Source organism: Lissotriton vulgaris, chromosome 7 (genome assembly GCF_964263255.1).
Source record: "Lissotriton vulgaris chromosome 7, aLisVul1.2, whole genome shotgun sequence".
Lineage (NCBI taxonomy): Eukaryota > Metazoa > Chordata > Amphibia > Caudata > Salamandridae > Lissotriton > Lissotriton vulgaris.
Genome location: NC_141695.1, coordinates 1,163,240,302 through 1,163,263,374, shown reverse-complemented (window position 1 = coordinate 1,163,263,374; position 23,073 = coordinate 1,163,240,302). Strand labels below are relative to the sequence as shown.

General features: G+C 47.6%; 1 protein-coding gene across 1 annotated transcript in view; it reads right to left on the bottom strand.

The window, feature by feature from the left end:
• Positions 1-23,073, bottom strand: part of HSPA4 (heat shock protein family A (Hsp70) member 4) — a 395,733-nt gene that overhangs the window by 206,839 nt on the left and 165,821 nt on the right. The window contains exons 12-13 of the mRNA XM_086931632.1: positions 8,254-8,435; positions 7,810-7,899 (exon numbers count right to left, since the gene is read on the bottom strand). Coding sequence (XP_086787758.1) covers positions 7,810-7,899; positions 8,254-8,435 — 272 coding nt within the window. The remainder of the gene's footprint in view (positions 1-7,809; positions 7,900-8,253; positions 8,436-23,073) is intronic.

Sequence of the window (23,073 nt, the reverse complement as noted above, 5' to 3'; positions counted from 1 at the left end):
TATTTAATTTGTATATGCGGCCTCTTCTGTTTTCCCTCCGACAGTTTAAGGTTGATGCATATAATTATGCAGACGACCTGCAGCTGGTTTTTGTACTAAACGCACAGAATGCGGCCGAGGAGTTTCGTGCAACTATGTCCTTTATCCAAAGGTGGATGTCTCTAAACCACCTTAAGTTAAATCCGGGAAAAACGGAGCTCATTCTACCTGGGAAGAGTGAAATCAGTTGGAGCCCTTGTTTTTGGCCATCGGACATGGGCTCGCCTCCAAAGAAATCCCGTACAATAAAAAGTCTGGGAGTGACTCTCAGTGAGGACCTTTCCTTGGAAAGTCAAATCGGTACAGTGGTCTCCTCGGGGTTCTTCCAACTGAGGAAGATCAAGAAAATAGCACATCTCCTCACAGGTCTGGCCTTAATTCAGACAGTCAGTGCTCTAGTCCTGTCTCATATCGATTTCTCTAATGGCCTCTACCTGGGGGCTCCTATTGGCCAACTGAAAAGATTGCAATACCTGCAAAATCAAGCTGCGAGACTTATTTGTAAAGTCCCGAAGTGGGAATCGATTAGACATGGACTGGAGACCCTGCACTGGCTGCCTGTGGAACAGAGAGCAACATTTAAGGTGGGCTGTATTGTGTTCAAGGCTTTGGAGGGCAAGGGTCCCATGTTTCTTAGACAACTGCTGCGAAAATATCAACCTCTGCGCAGCCTGAGATCTACCTACAAAGACCTACTTGAGGTCCCGCGTTTCAAAAGGAAACGTCAGGGAGGTAGCAGTTTTCAATTTTTGGCTGCTTCATTGTGGAACTCACTCCCCCTGACCCTGCGACACAGTAGGGACCCCCTTACCTTTAGGAAAGCATTCAAAACTATTCTTTTTTCACAGGCTTACTGTAAATAGTGATTTGTGTCTTTTATGTACTGTTATGTTTGATTCTCTCCAGCGCCAAGAAGCCTCCGGGCGTATGCGCGCTTAACAAATAATAAATAACATAACATAACATAACATGGTTGAAAGTATAGTTATGTAGCGACTCAAAGGGAGCGCACATAAGATAGGTTAGAACTAAGTTCAAGTCCCACTGAGGTATTACAAATTGAACAGGAGGAAAAAGATGAGTAATGCCCTTTCGGAAGAGATTTTCAACAGAGAACTTGAAAAAAGAATGTTGATCAGGAAGCCTAAGAAAGGATGAAATGGCCAAGAGATAGCCCTTTAGAGTGCCCAGAGCAGAGCCCTGCTGGGAGAAATAAAGGAGGAACAAGAGAACCTCAGAAAGAGGGGCAGAAAGGGGATCCACAGCCTTTGCTGTGCACCATGCCACAAATTTGTTCTATCTGCAGGCGTATACAGTCTTAGTGGAGGGACGCCTGGCTACCAAGATAATATCACAGACTTCAGGAGGAAGATCGAAAGTCGTCCCCTGATGCTGCTCAATCATCACGCAAGGAGGTGGAGGCTGGACAGGTTCGGGTGAAGGACTGTCCCCCTGCTGCTGTGACAGAAGATCCTCCCCAAGAGGCAGTCGGACCGGAGGATAGATGGCCAGATGTAACGGCTTGGGTTAACAGACTCTTCATGCCCAATCCGGAGCCACAAGAATGACTTGGGCCCGGTCACGCCTGATCTTCAGCACTCTGGGCATAAGTGGTACAGGGAGAAAGGCGTATAGAAGACCGCAACTTCACTTGCAACGAAAAGCGTCGCCAAGCGAGCACCACCATGGAAATTCCAACGTGCAGAACTGTTGACATTACGTGTTCTCTTCGATTGCAAATAGATCTAACCAAGGCTCTCTCCACTGCTGAAAGAGAACTTGCACCACCTCCGAGTGAAGACATCATTTGTGATCCATCATGCACCTGCGGCTGAGTTAGTCTGCCCTGGCGTTCATTGAACCTGCCAGGTGTTGAACCACCAGGGATATGCCCGGATGTTCCAGCCATGTCCAGAGGCAAAGGACCTTTTGACATAGGGTCCACGACCCCACACCGCCCTGTTTGGTGCAGTCCCACATGGCAGTGGTGTTGTCCATCAACACCTGCACTACTCATCCCCGGACAGAGGGAATGAATGCCTTGAGTGCAAGACGAATGACCTGGAGCTCCAGAAGGTTGATGTGGAGTCTGGACTCCACCGGAGACCAGAGCCCTCTGATCTCGGTCTCCCCCACGATTGACTCATCCCAGAAGCGACACATCGGTCACCACTGTGAAGTCTGGTTGGGGAAGGGAGAGGGATCTGCCGTTGACTTAATCCTGGTTTGTAAGCCACCACTGCAATTGGCTTACAGTGCCCTCAGATCTGGACGCAATCGGACAGGTTCCCCGGATACTGTGCCCACTGGAACTTCTGGTCCCACTTAAGTGCCCACAAATGCCACCTGGGTTGATCCACCAGCAGGATGCAGGAGGCCATGTGGCCCAGCAGCCGCAGGGTCATCCTGACAGAAACCCAGGATAGAGGCTGAAAGATCATAATCATAGCCCGAATATCCCGGACTCGCTGCTCGGGAGGATAGCCTCAAAACTGCGTCGTGTCCAGAACCGCTCTTGATGAAGAGGAGCTTCTGAGAGGGATTCAGGTGTGAATTTGGCACGTTGACCGAGAACCCCAGAAAATGCAGGGGGTCCGTCGTAGTCTGGAGGTGGGAGACGACAACCTGGGGCGAGCCCGCCTTTAACAGCCAGTTGTCAAGATAGGGGAAGACTGGAACCCCTGATCTGCGCAGATGAGTGTAGGCCACACGGCGTCGATAGGCCCAGAGGCCCACTTGGATGACCGGAATGGAAACGTTTGCGTCGAAAGGTGCCGCCGTCGATGTAGAAGGCAGGTAGTAATTGTTTTATGAAGTTCTGCGCTTCGAAGTTGCAGAAAAACTGTTTCTGGCCGGAGCGGAGAAACTTTCATCTGAACCCAGTGGCAGAAAAAAAACAATCTGAAGATGGAGCCGATGTCCATGAGCAGTATTGTCCAAGGGAGGAGTCACCGATCGGGACTAGCAAAGACTTCTTCCAAGAAGACAACAACCTGCAATCATCCGAGCCCAACATCAGGTGGCGAGCTAATGCAGTGTACTATCTGCAGCTCACATGCCTCAAACTGCAGGCCTCATGATCAAGGTGAGTAAGTGCCAGATAGGGCAGGGTTCTGTGGTATACTTGGGACACCAAGTTGGGAGCGGCCAGGTGGCGCCCCTTCAGCCCAAGATTAAAACCATCCTGGCTTGGGAACCCCCCAAAACTCAGAGGTGAGGGCCTTCCTAGGACTCACTGGGTACTACGGGAGGTTTGTCAAGGGTTATGGCAACATTGTTGCACCCTTGACAGAGCGGACTTCCAAGAATCAGCCAAAGAAAGTGATCTGGACTGACACCTGTCAGAAAGCTTTTGACACCCTGAAAACTGCCATGTGCATGGCGCCCGTGGTGCTGGCACCCAACTTCTCTAAAGAGTTCCTTGTGCAGACAGATGCTTCAGAGCATGGTGTAGGGGCTGTTCTCTCACAGATGACTTAGGAGGGCTTTGACCAACCCGTAGCCTTCATCAGTAGGAGGTTACTTCCGCGGGAACAGAGGTGGAGTGCAATTGAGCGCGAGGCTTTTGTTGTGGTCTGGGCACTAGACCCTACCTGTTTGGGACTCACTTCCGGGTTCAGACAGACCACAGGCCCCTCAGATGGTTAATGCAAATGAGGGGTGAGAATCCAAAGCTGTTGAGGTGGTCCATTTCCCTACAGGGTAAGGATTTCACGGTGGAACATAGCCCTTGCACGGATCACGCCAACGGTCTGTCCAGATTTTTCCGCCTTAGGGATGAGAACTCCCTGGGGTAGGGTAGTTCTCCCCACATTTCAGCTGGAGGGGACACGTGTTAGACCTGGCACCATTGGTGTGGGTCTCCCTTCCATTTTTGTTGCTGTTGCCTCATGTGTTCTGCTAGAGTTAGCTGCTCAGAGTACTGTGCCACTGCCAATCAGTGCCACAGTGCAAGTGCTTCCTAAATAAAAATGTATATGTTGATTGGTTTCCATGATTGACTTATTTGGTTTACTGTCAGACCCCAGTAAAGTGCACCAGGAGTGCCCAGGGCTTCAAAATCCAAATGCTGCTAGTGGGCCTGCAGCACTGGTTGTGCCACCCACAGAAGCAGCCCTGTAAAATGGGCCTTAGGTCTGCCATTGCAGAACCTGTGTGCAGTCTGGTACTGTCATGCTGACTGGGCAAGTGCACCTACTTGCCAGTCCCTATACCTTCCCTTAACTTCATATTAGTCACCCCTAACCATTTCAGACCGCCTCTGCTATGATGTGTATCTGCTGTCTGGTTTCTGTGAGTGATAGGGCTGGGGAACTCCAGGAGACAGGCTGAGCAGCCCGGTGGTGAATAGGAAGATTACACATGGATGGGTGGGAGGAGTGCCCCATGACTCTGAATAGGGCTGTGCTCTGCCACCACAATGCTGGCTCCACCTCCTGTTGAGCGTCTGATGTCTCTGCCCTGCACCCTGAAAGAAGAAGGCAGCCTCATTTCAACAAAGTGCACAAGAACTGGACTGAACTAGGCAAAGGCCCCCTGGCCTCAAATAATAAAACATTTGTAGTATAAATATAGGAGCCCTGCTCCTCAGAAATTAGATCCTGCTTGAAACAAGAAGAACCTCTGCCCAACAAGTAGGAACTGGGAGAGCTGAAGGAGGAGCACTGTCCCTGACCTGGGGGATTGGCCTGCAGTGGCTGCCTTGCTGTGAAAGGAGAGGAAAAGACTGAAATACTTGTTATTCAACTTGTGCTTTAACTATCTCCAAGGGCTTGTGGGTGAGCTTGCCCCCTGAACGGAGTCCCAGGACTATTTGACTCCTCCTGCCATCACCAACGAGCTGTTGAACTTTTCCTGAGCTTCCTTGCCGCTGGAGCCGCGATTTCAGTGAGCCTCAGCCCAACTCCGCACTGATCCAAGCCGTCGCTCGCACCGTCCAGTCAGAGCCGCCCGCACTCTGCTTCACCCTCCCACCTTTGAGCCGCACTGCTCGCCTCGCCCCCCCCCCCCAATCCCCGCTTAAAGTCAGGATCGGAGCGCATCGCCAGGCGAAGTATGGCCCGTAGGCTCGAAGCGTACCGGCCGCCTCGCGCTCCTGATCCCAGAGACCGCCCCGCACTTCAGAGCCCGGCCCGTACGCCACGAACCGGCTGCCTCGTGCCGCGCTATCTGCATCTGGAAAAGCAGCCCCCACTGATGAAGATGAGTCTCCAACGCCGCAACGCCCGTGACCGCTTCAGGAACCAGACCGTCCGCCTCGCTCCCCCGTGGCCCCCGCTCTACGCCTCGCCCAGAGACTCCGCAACAAGCCAGGACCGCATCAAAGGGGGGGGGGGGGGGCGTGGGGCGCCAACGCCCTGAGTCTGCCGTCACTTCTGCACGCCTCATTCGAGCCGGACTCATCACGACTAAAGGTACTATAATTCGACTCGCACCCTTGGGTGTACGCCTGGGACTGAGGAGTCCGCAAAGCTGAGGCAGTCCCTTTAGATATTGTTGTTTTCACACTGTGAGAGTCGGACAAGAGTGCGCGAAGCGCACAGAACCAGAAAATTATGCATTTTAAAGAATTCTTAAAATCCTAAACAGTATTGTGGATTATTTTTGCAACTATATGGTCTTGCGTTAAACCCTTGTATAAAAGATATTATTTTTGATAAACCTAGTGGTGTGTCCATTTGTGGGGTTGTCAGTTAATTGCTGTATGTAGTCACAAATGCTTGACTCATAGCACTCTAAGATTAGCCTTGTCTGCTCGCGCCACACTGCCTAGAGGGTGAGCAGGGGTTATTTTGAAGAGTAATCCCCTTGTCCTGACTAGAGGTGGGTCCCTGCTTGTGCCAACCAGAGACCCCCAATTCTAACAGTCCTTTTTTTAAAAGGACAGATAGGATATTACATTTATTAACTAGGGCCATTATAGCCTATGCTATTTGTTAACTACTGCTTGATTAGGTAACCGTGGAACTCCCATCTCGACGGCGGGGAATGATTCAAGCATGTGAATCTATGTAAGAAACCCCAATACTTGATTATCAAGATTTAACAGTATGCCACAGCAATGAAACTACTGAAGAGTGAACTGCACTACTAGACAACCATGAGTATATTTAAATGAACAATACTAAAGGCAAGTGGAGAAGAGTTTTTTAGGAAAGCAAAACCACACAGACTGTTTACTGATCCTTACATAATTTCCATTACAGGAAGGGAAACTCTCAAAAAGCTGAGAAAGTGTGACCCAGACATGAAAATAAACAAACCCCATTTTTCAGGGATCATGGCTGACATCTAAATATTGGCCAGGGCTTATGACGATGTTCTGTTCCCAATATTCTTCATGGCTCAAATTTAGGTTGAAATTGAGCCCCCCCTCCCCTGAAACTACTAACTGGCAAACAAAGTTCTCACGGTGGGCCAAAACAGAAAGCAAAGCTGTGCACAGAGAGGAGAGTAAAGGCCTGCGAGCCAACCCAACAGCAGACTCCTGAGATAAATTATAGGCTGCTTTGGAGGAAAGACCTAGGGAAGATAACCTTTCTCCGTAAGCCTAAATGGAATCTTTCCACACTAAAAGCCTAATCTCCTGTATCAGTTTTCCTCTACTTAAGTATAATTACATCAGTGGCTATCACATGTTCTGATTCTTCCCAGTCCACAGATACAATAGGGCACTGCACCCCCTCTTTGTGGACACAACATGACTATAGCTAACGCAGACCCTCCCCCCCTCTCCGCCACCATCTATTTTACCCTACAAACCCACCCCAGCCTGAATTACAGTTTGTTTTTCCATTTCTTTTTATCAGTTTGTCCTCTTTCTTTTTCAAAATACAAAAAAAAAAAATTCTGCTTTCACCTCATCTTTATACCATCTTAATGGGAACACCAAGTATCCTAAATTGCCATCATCACTACTTCCTATCTTGTGTCCCAATACAATTGTGCTTTTCTGTTGGTTGACAATCTATATAAAAAAATAAAAAAAAAATAAAAAAAATATTACACAATATAATATAACACCTTAGCTGCGGCGCAAATATCCCTCCCCAGTGCTGCGCTGTCCATTGGAACTAGTGCTGAATGGATGTCCAATGGTCGTGCGCAGCACTGGGGAGGTAGCGCTCGTGACGACCGTTGGCCGTCGGCAGCGCTTAAGAGGTTAAAAAGACAAAAGGCCCTGGAAAATAAACACATTGTTGTGTTTATGTACAAATACATATTTTAATGCCCTGATTGCGGAGTGATTACTGATGTACTGTGGATAAAGCCCCCAAAAAATCTATTTAACAAAAAAAGTTGAAATTAAGCCTAAAGAGGCAGCAGTTTGTTCAGATATATGGAGCAGCAAATATGAGTTGGCTTGATGACCTTGTAGTGCATGGAAGAGTGAGGCGTATTCTTGTAGGGCATAGAAGAGTGAGGCGTATTCTAGAATCCCATAACAGATCAGGGGAAACATTTCGGTACATGTTTATGAACAAAGCATCTGACCCAGTTCCACATTAAGTTTCCTCAACTAAATGTAATTCATATGTTAATTTACAACTAAAATTGGGTTAAAAAACGAAAAGGCAGAAAATGTTGCCTTATAAACCAGTTTCTTTACTAATGTTTCTTACATGAAACTGTTACATTTAAAATGGCAGAATAAATTACTTATTGTTGAAGAAAATAGTTCATGTTAGCCCACGAGTGAGATGAAAAACTATATCCTTGTCAGTAGGTCGTTAACGTCATAAAGCAAACTTTTAACAAGAAAAAAAATACCTCCATTTCCTCAGAATTACTTGAATTGTCTCCCTGGGAATTCTGTTGGTTTTCCTCCTGTTTCTGTTGCTCTTGATCTACCTGCATCTTCTGCAAAGAGGAAAATAATCTAAAAGTCACAGGCAATAAAAGAATATGCTAAATCTCGTATACACCATGAATGAGAAGTTGGCATGTTTATAGTGCTGTGCACAAGATACACTGACCTTTGATTGTATACATGCATAATTTAACACACTATCTCTGGAATAGTATAATCTTGAAAGGAACCATTCAAGTTAATTGTACTTTCCTATACATTGTTTAAAGGTTTAAATGCACTCCAAACTATCACAATATGAATTTAAATTGTGTTTTTGTTGATGCTTGTCAGGCGTGCATAAAACTGAATTTGATGCGTAATGAAGTTAACCACATTGGCATAAATCTAACAAATGTAATTACCTCCTCCTCCTTTGTGGTTACATCCGTGTCCATGGCCTCTTCATTTTCATCAGTTTTTTGAATCTCAACAAGAGATGCACTTGATACACTAAAGATTCCATGCAGATTTACACGAACCTTTACTTTAACTTTTGAACTGGAACTATCTGCCTGTGGGACAACTTTCTGAATCATGAACTGGCCTGGAAAAGAGCAAACAAAATTAAGTTATAATAGCACCTAAGATATAATCAAAACAACCAGGCACAATTCCCACACTAACTTGTATACTTGTAATAAATCAAAGCTTCACATTGGTATTTTGTTTTTTAAACAGTGCAATAGCATCACCACATTTTGCATTTGGGGCAGGTACCTAAATGTAAATGCTTCTCACATGCAGTGTGATAAGTTTGCAACCATATAAAGTACAGTTCAAAGGAATGACCAAACTTTAATAAAGAGGGGAAGAGGTCAATGATAAGATTTTTTAATGGTACCCACAGATGCAATAAACCTTATTTGGAAGAAAAATGATTAAAGTACAATGGATGCTAATCCTTGGAAGGAGAAAGCAGGTAAAGCAAGGGTTTAGGAGACCAAATTAGTTCACAGGACGAAAGTTGCTCACTAAGAATTACCCATGTGTGTTTGCAATCATACTGGAACAGTGGGAGCACAAGGAGATGCCGACTAAGGCAATGAGGGAAGTCAGGGTTACACCTGCTGCACAGAGGACTTAAGAAATTTAAAGTATAAAAAGAAACGCTTTATTTGCAACTAGGATGCAATTAGTCTGGCTGAAATGTGCTCTAGTGCATTTTAGGCTGATGACAAGTCTCCAGACCAAGCATACAAATTTGGGATCTCCGCATGAAAACCATGTTAGGTGTTGCTTCGATAATCTAGGAGAACCAAATGAATATTAATCAAGTATAACTATGCCCCTTAAAAGTTGATAACCTCCGCATGACTAGTCGTGGAAAGTTAACCAATACTTCATAGAAAAATAAACATCACCCTCTAAGAGCTCAGATCTAGATCTTTGAAAACTAAAGTAAGGAAATGTCTTGACTGCTTTTAGAACTCTGGCTTTTCAAATGCCATTGCAAGTGAAGACAAGTTTTAAGTTTTGAATAACCAATATATTTGGACAGGATAAGGAATATGGATTCCTACACCATGTGTAGCGGTACGACCAAACGGAAGAAACTACTCTATAGTTAAAAATCACAACACTTCTACCTTGCATACTGGCTACTGGCACCTATTTGCAGCGATCAGAGCACTGTAAACTGGCAAACATCCATCCAAGTGCGGAAACTGAGCTTTCAGTACCTTTGTTTTCACATCTCTTGGAACCCCAACCACGCATGGAGTCTCAACTTTACACTACTTACTGCCAAAAGTAAAACTTACATAGATGGGATCAGCTCCCATTCAACTTACTGGGAAGAGTGGCTCTCTTCAAGAGGGTCCTCTCTAGATGATATACCCTCCAAATTCGCCCTTCAGAATTACTGGTTTCTGAAATATAATGCCCTGCAACTTCTTATGGGCGACAGATCACCTTGTATAGCACTCAACAAGTGCAGGCAATCAGTATATGATGTAGACTGGGAATGACAAACGTTAAACTTTACTACTGAGCATCAACATTTATGGTGATTAAATGACTGGCTGACTAGAGGATGGGACGACCCTGCAAAATGATTGGAACTCACATTTAGGTATGGTTGCCATCATCGGACTGCTCTATGGCGACCTCAACTCCCAGGTCTCCCAGAAATTACCACAGTGATCATTAACCCCTCCAATGCTGATGACGGAGCGGTTCCGTCATCAGCATCGGTTGGGCTGTGCTGATGACGGAACCGCTCAGTCATCAGCACAGCCCACGGGGGAGCGCTGGCGCTCCCCCCCTGGGGCAACGATCGTCGTGCCTTTACCAGACTTTCCGCTGTCACCCCCGGGCCCCCCCACGCTTCCTGGTGACGTCAGCGCGCCGACGTCATCAGGAAGCGCTGGACGCGCCGGAAGCCATTTCTTTCCAGCGCGTCCAGCGAGAGGAGGTAGATGTGCAGTGCCTTGAGGCATCGCGGGGGAGGAAACAGTGTTTCCTCTCCACTGATGTCCCAATGCAGGGCATTCCTGGTGCACGATTGCGCACAGCGTCGCGATCGTGCACCACGAATGCCCACTAGACACCAGTGAATGTAATTTTTGGCAAGTATTGTGTGCAGGAAGCGACCCCTTGGGCAAGGGTCGCTTCCTTTTGGAGGCAAAATTATTTACAGACTTTTCTGCCCCCCCCGGGGCAGATCGGCCGTTTTTTTGGCCAATCTGCACCCAGGGGGCAGAAAAGACCACTGGAGCCAGGGATTTTTTTCATTTTCAAAATCGGAAGCGACACCTTGGGCAAGGGTCGCTTCCTTTTGGGGACAACATTATTTACAGACATTTCTGCCCCCCCTGGGGCAGATCGGCCATTTTAGTTGGCCAATTCTGAACTCGGGGGGGGGGGGGGGGGGGGGGGTTTAGCGGTAGAAAAGCCCACTAGAGCCAGGGAATTTTTTTTGCCTTTCTGTCCCCAGGAGGGGCAGAAAACTCCACTAGACATCAGGGAATTCTTTTATTTTTAAATGGAAGCGACCCCTTGGGAAAGGGTAGTTTCCTGGGGGCCCAATTTGAAAATAAATATTGTGCTTGCTTCCAGGGGACATATATTTGTTTATGTGTTAACAGCCTTTCTGCCCCCATTTGTGTAGTGACATAGCTTGTTATAACGTGTATTGTTTTTCTTGTAAAGTGTAATGTTTTAATTTCCCCTTTTTTGTTCTTGTTCTAGGCTTTTGCTCTTTAGACTGTTGGTGTGCGGTTTTGTTACTGGTGGTTCTGCTGTTTGTGTAGTTGCATTTGTTTGGTAAGAGACCTTTTTTGTACTATTTCAATGTAAATGGGTTTCTTGCAAAATGTGTAATAATACCAGTATGTTCTGTTTGTTTTTTGTGATTGTAAAACATGGTTTGCATTAGTGCTTGTTGTGTATTTTTTTTCTGTACATTTGTTTTTTTTCTTCTTTCTAGTGGGATATCGTTGACTATTTGCTGTGTCTTTGCAGAGTAGGTGCTGGTGAGTGTGGCTGTATTTTGTAAGTGAATTCTATAGTTATTCAGTTTATAGTTCTTTGTGATAAAGGCTTACATCTTTTTACCTAAGTTGCACAGTGTTGGTTGTTGAGTTGTTTGTGCAGTCTCCTTTCTTAGTGAGCATAATGGCTAGCCGCCGGATTACTGCTCAGCAAGTTGTTGGAATGCTTTTTGATTCTTCCTCTGACCATGGTGCTGAGAGTGACTCTGATTCTGAGGCAGAGGTGGGAGGTGAAGATTCTGGTAGTGAGTTTTCTCTGCGCATGGCATCGTCTGATGATGAAGATACCCTGAGTGCTGATGAAGCTATTTTTGGTGTGGATGAAGGGCCTGTATTAGAGGAGGACATTGCTGTGCCAATAGTGCGGCAAGAGGCATCTGGAGTACAGCCTGGTGCTGCTAGACTTCACGTTGGTATAGTGCGGCGAGAGGCAGTTGGGCGGCAGCCTGGGGCTGCTAGACTTCCAGTTGGTGTAGTGAGACAAGAGGCAGCTGGGCGGCAGCCTGAGGCTGAAAGATTTGTCGATGAAAGTTCTGACCTCTGGGTTGCCCCAGGCATGGTGCAGCCGGCATTGCCTGAATTTACTGGTGTTCCAGGGTGTAGGTTGAACACTGAAAAGTTTTTGCCAATTGATTTTTTCTAGTTGTTTATGGATGACGTGTTTTTGGCTGAGATTGTAGAGCAGACTAATTTGAATGCCGAACAGAATTTGAGGGAGAACAGTGGCAGCCTTAAGCCCCACGCTAGAGCTACCCGGTGGACAAATTTGGAGGAGATGAAAAAGTTTTTGGGTTTAACTTTTTTGATGGGCTTGCTTAGGAAACCATCTATGGCTTCATATAGGTCTACAGTCCCTTGATGGCAACAGCTATTTTTCCGGCAGTATAGGTATTTGCTTTTGCTTCGGATGATGCATTTTGTTGACAATGGTTTAGCTTTGCCACGAGATCACCCTGATTGTGACCGTCTTTTCAAGATTCGGCCTGTCATTGATCATTTTGTTGATCGATTTCCAGAGATATTTGTTCCTGGGAAAGAAATTGCAGTGGATGAGTCTTTGTTGTTGTTCAAGGGCCGCTTGGTATTTAGGCAATACATTCCTAGTAATAGGGCAGGCAATGGAATTAAGCTTTATATGCTGTGTGACAGTGGGACTGGATAGGTCTCTAATTTCAGGGTGTAAACTGGTAAGGAATCCAGGATTAACCACCCTGGTTGTCCGTCGACTTTTGGAGTGACGGAGAAAATTGTGTGGGAACTTGGTAGAGGATTGTTTAACAAAGGCCATCAGTTATATGTAGATAACTTCTACACTGGTGTGCGGTTGTTCAGGGAATTGGCCAAAGTGGACACTGTTGCTTGTGGCATAATCCGCTGTAACCGTAAAGGTTTCCCAAAAGAACTTGTTTGTCAAAAGCTTGCTCGGGGACAGTGCAGTGCATTGCATTGTGAGGAGCTTCTAGCTGTGAAGTTTTCAGACAGGAGAGATGTCTACATGTTGACTTCCATACAGGATGAAAGTACTGAACCGGTGACTGTTTGGGGTCAGGTTGCAGAAGCGCGCAAACCTGTGTGCATTTTAGACTATAATAGGCACATGGGTGGTGTTGACAGTAGATCAGAGGTTGGAACCGTATGCTGCTCTTCGTAAGGCTTACATTTGGTACAAGAAGTTGGCTATCCATCTTTTCCACTTGGCAACCTTTAATGCTTTTGTTGTGTTCCAGCAATCTTGTCTTCAGTCAAAGATGACTTTTGTAAAGTTTCAGGAGTCTGTAATAGGCAGCCTTGTTTTAGTGGAGCAGGCAAGTCTTCCTAGAGTTGGAGTGGTGGAGGATGTTGCCCGATTGAAAGATCGCCACTTTCCTGATCAAATTCCTCCTACATCCTCAAAAGACTTTCCCAGTCGGAGATGTAGAGTCTGTTGGCGAAGAGGTTTGCGGAAGGAGGTTCGTATGTACTGCCCTGACGGTCCTTCTAACCCTGGGCTGTGTGTACCAGCTTGTTTTAGAAGTTACCACACGCAAAAGAAGTTTTGGGAGCATCCATAAGTGGTAAAGTGAACTGCCTGGTCTCTATTCCTTAAAACTTATTGTTCAGTTTCAAAGTTGGCATTTGGGTAGTGTATTTAGATGTAGTTGTTTTTTTTAGATTTGTATCCGTTTGCAATTTGTTCTTGTTTTTTATTTCTATTGAAAAAAAAAAAAAAAGTATGATGATGGTTTGCATGTAGTGTCCATTGTCTGACGGTGTGCATGGTTTGGCGCTTGGCTGGTGGGGTCTGTGGACTGGTGCTTGGCTGGCGGTGTCTGTGGACTGGTGCTTGGCTGGCGGTGTCTGTGGACTGGTGCTTGGCTGGCGGTGTCTGTGGACTGGTGCTTGGCTGGCGGTGTCTGTGGACTGGTGCTTGGCTGGCGGTGTCTGTGGACTGGTGCTTGGCTGGCGGTGTCTGTGGACTGGTGCTTGGCTGGCGGTGTCTGTGGACTGGTGCTTGGCTGGCGGTGTCTGTGGACTGGTGCTTGGCTGGCGGTGTCTGTGGACTGGTGCTTGGCTGGCGGTGTCTGTGGACTGGTGCTTGGCTGGCGGTGTCTGTGGACTGGTGCTTGGCTGGCGGTGTCTGTGGACTGGTGCTTGGCTGGCGGTGTCTGTGGACTGGTGCTTGGCTGGCGGTGTCTGTGGTCTGGTGCTTGCTTGGAGGTGTGCATGGTCTGGTGCTTGCCTGGTGGTGTGTTGGGATTGCTGCTTGGCTTGTGGTGTGCCTCGGCTGAAGCTTGGCTGGCGGTGTGTGTGGAGTGGCGCTTGCCTGGTGCTATGCCTGGACTGGTGCTTGGCTGGTGGTGTGTGTGGAGTGGTGATGTCCTGGCGGTGTGTGTGGACTGGTGCTTGGCTGGCGGTGTGCATGGTCTGGTGTTTGGTTGGCGGTGTGCATGGTCTTGGGCTTGCCTGGTGGTGTGTTTGGATTGGTGCTTGGCTGGTGCTGTGCCTGGACTGGTGCTTGGCTGGCGGTGTCTGTGGACTGGTGCTTTCCTGGTGGTGAGTGCGTGGACTAGTGCTTGGCTGGCGGTGTGTGTGGTCTGGTGCTTGGCCAGTGGTGTGTGTGGACTGGTGCTCGGCTGCCGGTGTGTGGGAAGTGACTCAATGCTGGTTACTACACACAGTGCTAGTTGAGCGCCACTCCATGCAATCCATGAGTTTGTGTAGTTGATGTGTCAGGATTGTGGACGTGTGAAAGTGATGGGCCCTCGATTGGCGTTGTCTGCTGGTGGAAGTGTAGTTTGTGATGGGTCCGGGGCTGGCTGTGTGAATGTTTTGTATGTGTCACATGTATGAAAAATGTGTATGAATGGCCTGTAAAGAAGTTGGTGCCTTGTCGTGGCTTTACAGCTCACGAGCTGTGAGTCATTGGTTCACTTTCTTGTCCTTTCCATTATTAACAGTGTATTTCATTTTTTGTGAAATCACTTGCTAATACATCGGTATATACTGAACCATCACTCACCCTCGTGCCAAATCCAACCAGTATGTGTGTGTGTATGAGAATTTGATGTCTGTGCAGTTTATTTTAATTGTTATTTTATTTTTTTTGAAGCAGGACGCACCTTGTCACTTATTTTGTAAATGTTGGGATGAGCTGATTTGGTGCCCGGTGGTGTTCTGTGCGTCAGGTATAAAAGGTGTGTGAATGGCCTGTAAAGCGGTTGGTGCCTTGAAGTGGCTTTACAGCTCACGAGCTGCGAGTCATTGGTTCCGTTTTCTTGTCCATGTAATTGACCGTGCATTTCATTTTTGTGAAATCTCTGGTCAATAAAATTATATATACTGAACCATTACTCGCCCTCGTGCCAAATCCAACCAGTATGTGTATGAGGAATAGATGGCTCTGCAGGGATCTTGTTATTTTAGTCTGTCTGACAAGGTGTACATTCCGCCTACGAATAACCTGCCAATTGTAGGTATTGTTGAAAATCCAGGGTACTACATGGTGATGTGTCTCTGGTGAAATCTAATAATTAATTTTATCCACAGTATCCTGCAAAACTCACAATGTCCGTCATATTTTCCTTGCAATATTGTGCCCAAATTGTCACTCTGCACAAGTGAACAACTAATTTTGTCAAAACTAATTGGTTTAGCTAGGGGGGGTCACATGGGTTTTTCACTCCTTCTCCAGTTGCCATCTAGGGAAACCTAGCAAACCCACCAATTTCTGAAAAGTAGACACCCGGGGGCTTCCAAGGAGGTATGGCTTGCGTGGATCCTCCAACGTTCCTGTACCCTGAATCCCTTGCAAACCTCATTTTTAGCTTTAAAAAAAAATCTGATTTTTCACACATTTGTGTGTGGGAAAGTGTGGCATCACACAGATTTCCTCTCACCCAGCGTTCCCCCAGTTCTCCCAATAAAAATGGTACCTCACTTGCATGTGTAGGCATAATGGCTGCAACAGGAAGAGGCCCAAATTGTACGGTGGAGACTTAAAAATTACCTTTAGCAAAACTACCTTGTTTTGGGTGGGGGGGCACCTGAGTTTTTGGCCGGGGCTCGGCGGCCATCTTTGGAAACTACCAAACCCAAACAGTTCTGAAAACTAGACACCCGGGGGAGTCCAGGGAGGTATGGCATGCGGGGGTCCCCCAATGTTCCCCTTCACAGAATTCCCTGCAAACCTTAAAAATAGGAAGAAAAAAAAACATGTTTCCATACATTTTTGTGTGGGATCTCGTTCCGGCACAAATGTCCTACCACACAGCGTTCCCCTTGTTCTCCCGAGTAAAATGATACCTCACTTGTGTGGGTGGGCCAAAGGCCTGTGACTAGGATGACCCCAAAACGGTAGAATTCTCTGTGCTTAATTTGTCAATCCTGAACACTACAATTACTTACAAATATATTTTTGGCCTGTTCTCCTTTGGCCCACCCACACAAGTGAGGTATCATTTTACTCGGGGGAACAACAGGAACGCTGGGTGGTAGGACATTTGTGCCGGCACTGACATCCCACGCAAAAATGTATGGAAAAGTTTTTTTTTTAACCTAATTTTAGGGTTTGTGGTGATTTCTGGGTAGGAAAACGTTGGGGGACCCATGCATGCCATACCTCCCTGAACTCCCCAGGGTGTCTAGTTTAATTGTGGAGAAGTGTGGCTCAGGGGTTAGAGGCGGCAGACCCGGTAGCTGAGATCGGTCCTGGACAAGGGTTCAATTCCCCGCCTCGGCGGGTCTTGGGCTAAAAATTCCACGGACTTGATAATTCTCGCTCCGGTGCCTCCTCAACTCACGGGTTCACACTCTGCGACTCTGGGCAATAGCTTGCTTAATCTCCACAACGGCCCCTCGCGGCGGGATGCCTGGCTTTCACCTTGTGGATACCCGCTGGGGCTATCACACAGGGGAATATCAGGACGGGTTCCCTAAGCAAGCGCCGGGACACCCACTGCGGGTAGCTGTGCGCTATATAAGCTCAACTACATTTACATTTACATTTTCAGAACTGTTTGGGTTTGGTAGTTTCCAAAGTTTGCCGCCGAGCCCCGGGCCAAAACCTCAGGCCCCCCCCCCCCTAAAAAAATAAGGTACTTTTTAAGTCTCCACCTTACGATTTGGGCCTTTTCCTGTTGCAGCACCTATACCTACCCACGCAAGTGAGGTACCATTTTTTTCGGGAGACCTGGGGGAACGCTGGGTGGGTGGAAATGTGTTGATCCGCGCAGATTCCAGAACTTTCCACCACAGAAATGTGAGGAAAATTTGTTTTTTTGTCAATTTTTTAGCTTTGCAAGGGATTCTGAGTAACAGAACCTGGTTGGAGGCAGTCGAGTCACCCCATCCTGAAATCCCCTGGGTGTCTAGTTTTAAAAAATGTATAGGTTTGCTAGGTTTCCCTAGGTGCCGGCAGAGCTAGCGTTCAAAAACGAAAGGTAGGCTTTTTGCCAAAAAAGGGCCCATCTTCACAGCGAAATGGAGGTTCGACCACGTTGCGTTTTGCGCTGTTTCCAGTCGCAGCCACTAGGCAGACCCAGGCAAGTGATGTACCATTTTTTTCGGGAATCCTGGGGGAACATTGGGTGGGTGGAAATTTGTTGATCCACGCAGATTCCAGAACTTTCCACCACAGAAATGTGAGGAAAATGCGTTTTGTTGTGTGAATTCTTTAGCTTTGCAAGGGATTCTGGGTAACAGAACCTGGTGGGAGGTAGTCTAGTCAACCCACCCTGAACTTCCCTGGGTGTCTCGTTTTCAAAAATGTATAGGTTTGCTACGTTTCCCTAGGTGCCGGCAGAGCTAGGGTGCAAAAACTACAGCTGGGCACTTTGCCATAAAAGGGTCAATTTTTAACTGCAAACTTTAGGTGTGACCACGTTGCATTTTGCGCCGTTTCCTGTCACAGGCACAGGGCCGACCCACACAAGTGAGGTACCGTTTTTATCGGGAGACTTGGGGTAATTCAGATTTGTAAATCAACTGTTATTACCTATTGAGTTTTCATGCATTTCTCCCTTCCCAATGAAAGACATTGTGTAAAAAAAAAAAAACATTTTGAAAAATGACCAATAATTCGCAAGCTAGTATGAGTATTCCCAATTTTGAAAATGTGCAAATATATACTGTTTCTAAACTCTATAATTTGTACCCAATTCAGAAATACATAGGTGTCTTTTGTACCGATTTTTCCATGTATACTTTTTCCAAGAAAAAATGCTCTATACCCGGAAAATAATAAAATACCATTGCAAGTTGTTGCTCAGTTTTTGGCTCTGGGTTCGTTGGGTTCTTGGTGAAACTACAAGTCCTATATATCCCCACAACCAGGAAGATCAAAAGGATGTAACGGTACATTGCTTTCAAAGCAGTCAAAATTACAAGTTGCAGGTGAAAACGGCGAGGCAAAAGGCAGTTTTTTTCAACTAATTTTCAATTATTCCAATATTTAACTGTTAGTTTCTATAAAGAAACCTTCATGGATTTAGACGAATGACCCCTTTCTGAATTCCGAATTTTGTCTACTTTTTAAAAATGTATAGCTTTCCAGGATCCATTGTTGCTTTCAAACACATTTCTACCATTACCTGGAAGGAGGTTGAAAGCTCTAAAAATAGCAAAAAAAAGGCTGTCCCAGAAAAATGCCAAAACTGTGTGAAAAATGTTGGTTCCCTAAAAGCTGAGAAAATGGAGATTTCAGCCCCACAGACCCTTTTTTGATAACATTTGCAGGGAAAACCCCAGAGGCTTTCATTTGCAGCCCGTTTTTCCAATTTTTCTGAAAAAAACTAAAATTTCACTGCACTTTGCTTAATTTCTGGGACCCCTCCAAGGGAATCCACAAACCCTGGGCACCTTTAGAATCCACATGATGTTGGAAGAAAAGGACGCAAATTTGGTTTGGATACCTTATGTGGTCAAAAAGTTACAGGGGCCTAAGCGCGCACTACCCCAAATCGCCAAAAAAAGGCTTAGCACAAGAGGGGAAAAGGCCTAGCAGCGAAGGGGTTAAGGTGTGCCCGGCTGCCCTACGTTTTACAGGTTGCAATTAGACACTTACATAGCTTACTCCATTGTGGGAGAAGAAGAGGCTAAACCACACAGCTCACCTCGAGGGCTTTAAGAGCTAGAATAAAATTGGTCTCGCAACACTAAGCAATACCTGGCTAAAGGGGCATCTTTGCACTTTTCAACTTTTCAACATCTACAATAGCAGTTTGCACTAACCGGCGCACAGTTTTACAAATGCCTATAACTCTGCCATGCCCCGTCCAATCACCTGCGACTCTCTACTGACTAGCCTCTCAAAGCTAAATACCTTATGGGCCGCATGGGCAAAGGTGCACTATCACACATATAATATATTTGTGATCAATGCCCCCAAAATATTTCTAGCCCTCAAACAGACATGGGAGGAAAAGGTGGGCCCTCTGGATGACGTGTGTTGGCAAGAGGCACACCAAGCCTTGAGAAATAGCTAGTTCTTAAAAAAAGCGGTTGATCCAGCTACACTATCTACACACAACTTATTTTACACCCAAGCACTTGCGGCACACCGGGAAAACTTCCCAAACCACCGGTTTTCGCTCCCCTAAAACAGATTTTTTTTCCAGGTACGCAGGAGTGAGAAAGGTATGAAGAGCTCGTTCCAGTAGACCAGGTACCAAGGGAAGCAGAGGTCTAGTATGGAGGGTGTCAAAGAGGACTGATGCCGAAGGAGTCGTAGACATCTCAATGATTAGTTTTGCAACCCCCCTACATAGGACTTCGTTGAATGTAATTAGGTCGTCCACTGGAGACACTGTCAGGAAGAGTGGCAGACAAAGTAGGGGAATAGTCTTCCACCGAGGATCTGGATGTATTTGTAGACCACGATTGAGACCTGTGTCTACGCTCTGGAATCCTTGAGGAATGGATGTGTCGGGATCTAGTCGGAGAGCGCCTGAGAGGTGTTTGATGCACAAGTTACTACTTGTGTAACAATATATCTGTAAGAAACATTAGTTAGTGATAGATTCCTTACCTTAGAATATTCCCCAGGCGTCAGACTGGATCTGGAAAGTTTTCTGCTTAGCAGTACCCCTGCGCGCCAGTAGGTGGTGTTGTGCGGCTCCGAGCCCGTCACTGGCGTCCTAAGCGCCGGGATGACGTCCCGGAGGCTACTTATGCGCCAGACATGCGCACGGACGTCAGTTCAGTACACAACTTTCCGCGCCGAAACGCAGAGCCATGCAAGATACTGACCATTGGTGCATAAAACTAGGGCCCTAAAAGGGGATGACCTTAACCCTAGTAATCAGTTTGCAGAACGGGGAGGACGAGTGGGGCGCTAAGGAATCTATCACTAACTAATGTCTCTGACTGATACATCCTTACACAAGCAGGAAATTGTGCATCTGAAAGAGACACGTTAGTGATAGATTTCTTACCTTAGAATAGATACCCCAGCAATACCAACCCAGGTGGTTGGTCTGCAAACAAGATTACACCAAAAATTCACGGAGCACAGAACAGCCAAAGAAGCAGTCTCTCCGGACCGAACTGTCAAGTGAGTAGTGCTTGGTAAACCTGTGCAGGGAGGCCCAGGTAGCTGCCTGACAAATGTCCTGCAAGGCAACGCCACATCCCAAGGCAGTAGTGGCCGAGTTGCCCTGGTCAAATGGGCACTATTCCCCACAGGAGGCTCCTTCTTGGCCAAGAGTAACATGCTTTAATGCACAAAACGACTCACCGGGAGATGGTCCTTTTGTGCACAGCCCGACCTTTTTTGGTGCCCACGTAGCCAACAAAAAGCTTATCATCCACCCGGAACTGCTGTGTACGCTGCAGATAGAATGCTAGCGCACGTTTTGGGTCCAGACGGTGGATCCTCTCCTCTTCCCTGGAAGGATGCAGAGGCAGAAAGAAGGTGGGGAAAGTGATGGTCTGCCCGATGTGGAAGGGTTTAACAACCTTTGGCAAGAAAGAAGGACGGGTCCTTAAAACCACCTTGTTCGGATGAACAGAAAGGAAAGGAGGTTTGGAAGAAAGGGCCTGGCGCTCACTCACTCTTCTTGCAGAGGTGATAGCAACCCGGAAGGCCGACTTTAGATCAAGAAGACGTAAGAGACAGTTATGAAGGGGCTCAAAAGGAGTGCACATCAGAAAAGTCAAGACAAGATTCTAGTCCCACTGAGGCATTATGAAGGGCACGGGTGGAAAAGTATGCGTAATGCCCTTAAAAAAACGGTTAACAACCGGGGACTTAAAAAGAGAAGGCTGATCTGGAAGCCGTAGAAAGGCGGGGATGGCTGAAAGATAACCTTTGATAGTGCCCAGAGCAGAGCTCTGCTGGGCCAAAGGCAGAAGACACAGAAGAACCTCAGAAAGAGGGGCAGAAATGGGATCCACAGCCTTTGCTGTCCACCAATGCCTATACATTACATTACCATGCACAAATCTGTTCCATTGGCAGGCGTATACAGTCTTAGTGGAGGGACGCTTGGCTGCCAGAAAGACATCACAGACTTCGGGAGGAAGATTGAAAGGTGTCAACTGCCGCCGCTCAATCTCCATGCATGGAGGTGGAGGCTGGACAGGTTCGGGTAGAGGACCGTCCCCTTCTGCTACGACAGAAGATCCTCCCGAAGAGGCAGACGGATCGGGGGATTGATGCTCATTCTGAGTAGCTCGGGATACCAGACTCTTCGATCACAGTCCGGACCCACAAGAATGTCTTGGGCCCAGTCGCGCCAGATCTTCTTCAGCAACTCCACTCGCAACTCCAGGACCCCACCCCGCCCGGTTTGTTGCAATACAACATGGCGGTGGTGTTGTCCGCGAACACCTGCACTACACTTCCCCGGACAGAGGGAAGGAATGCCTTCAGTGCAAGCCGGATCGCCCGCCGCTCCAGAAGGTTGATATGGAGCCGGGACTCCGCCGGAGACCACAGGCCTCTGATCTCCGCCTCTCCCATGTGGCCACCCCATCCCAGGAGGGACGCATCCGTCACCACTGTGTGCTCCGGTTGGGGAAGGGAGAGGGACCTGCCACTGACCCAATTGCGGTTCATGAGCCACCACTGCAACTGTCGTGCAGCGCCCTCTGAGATCTGAACGTGATCGGACAGGTTGCCCTGATGCTATGCCCACTGGAACTTCAGGTCCCACTGCAGAGCCCGCATATGCCATCTGGCATGTGTCAACAGCAGGATGCCGGAGGCCATCAGGCCCAGAAGCCGGAAGGTCATCCTGACTGAAACCCGGGATAGAGGCTGAAAGAGCAGAATCATAGCCTGAATATCCCGGACTCGCTGCTCAGGAGGATAAACCCGAAACAGCGTTGAATCCAGAACCGCTTAGATGAAGGGGAGGTTCTGAGAGGGAATCAGGTGCGACTTCGGCACATTGATGGAGAACCCCAGCAATTGCAGGAGGTCGGCCGTAGTCTGGAGGTGGGGCGAGCCCGCCTTTAACAGCCAGTCATCGAGGTAGTGGTAGACGGACACCCCTGACCTGCGCAGATGAGCTGCGACCACAGTCATCCCTTTCGTGAACACCCGAGGGGCGCTGGTAAGGCCGAAGTGGAACACAGCAAACTGAAAATGCTCCTGGCCTACTATGAACCGACGGTAACGCCGGTGGGCGGCAGGACGGGGATGTGAAAATAAGCATCCTGGAAGTCCAATGCTACCATCCAGTCTTGAGGGCAGTCAGGACCTGAGCCAGAGTCAGCATCTTGAACTTCTCCTTCCGGAGGAAGCGATTGAAATCCGGGAGGTCCAAGATGGGGCGCAAGCCCCCCTTTTTCTTCTTGGGGACCAGAAAGTAGTGGGAATAACAACCACTCCCTACTTCCTGATCTGAAACGCACTCGATGGCCTCCTTGGCAAGGAGGGCAGTGACTTCCTGACGTAGAAGAGCCAAATGATCCCCCGACTTGAGGTGGTACTGAGGTGACGTGGCCGGTGAGGAGGACAGAAAGGGGAGCGAGTAACCTTGGCAGATTATATGCAGCACCCATGTGTCCGATGTGATTACGCACCAGTGGTGGAGGTGGTGACGGGCCCTGCTCCCACCGGAGTAAACCCTGAAGTTTGGATTAGGAAGGATTAGAGGTGGAAGCAGCGGGGTTGGGGTGGAGGTGGAGATGGACTGACCCACTCGCTGATTACCAGACCTGCCCCTACGGAAGCCATGTCCACGCCAAGGCTGGCTCTGCACAGGCTTC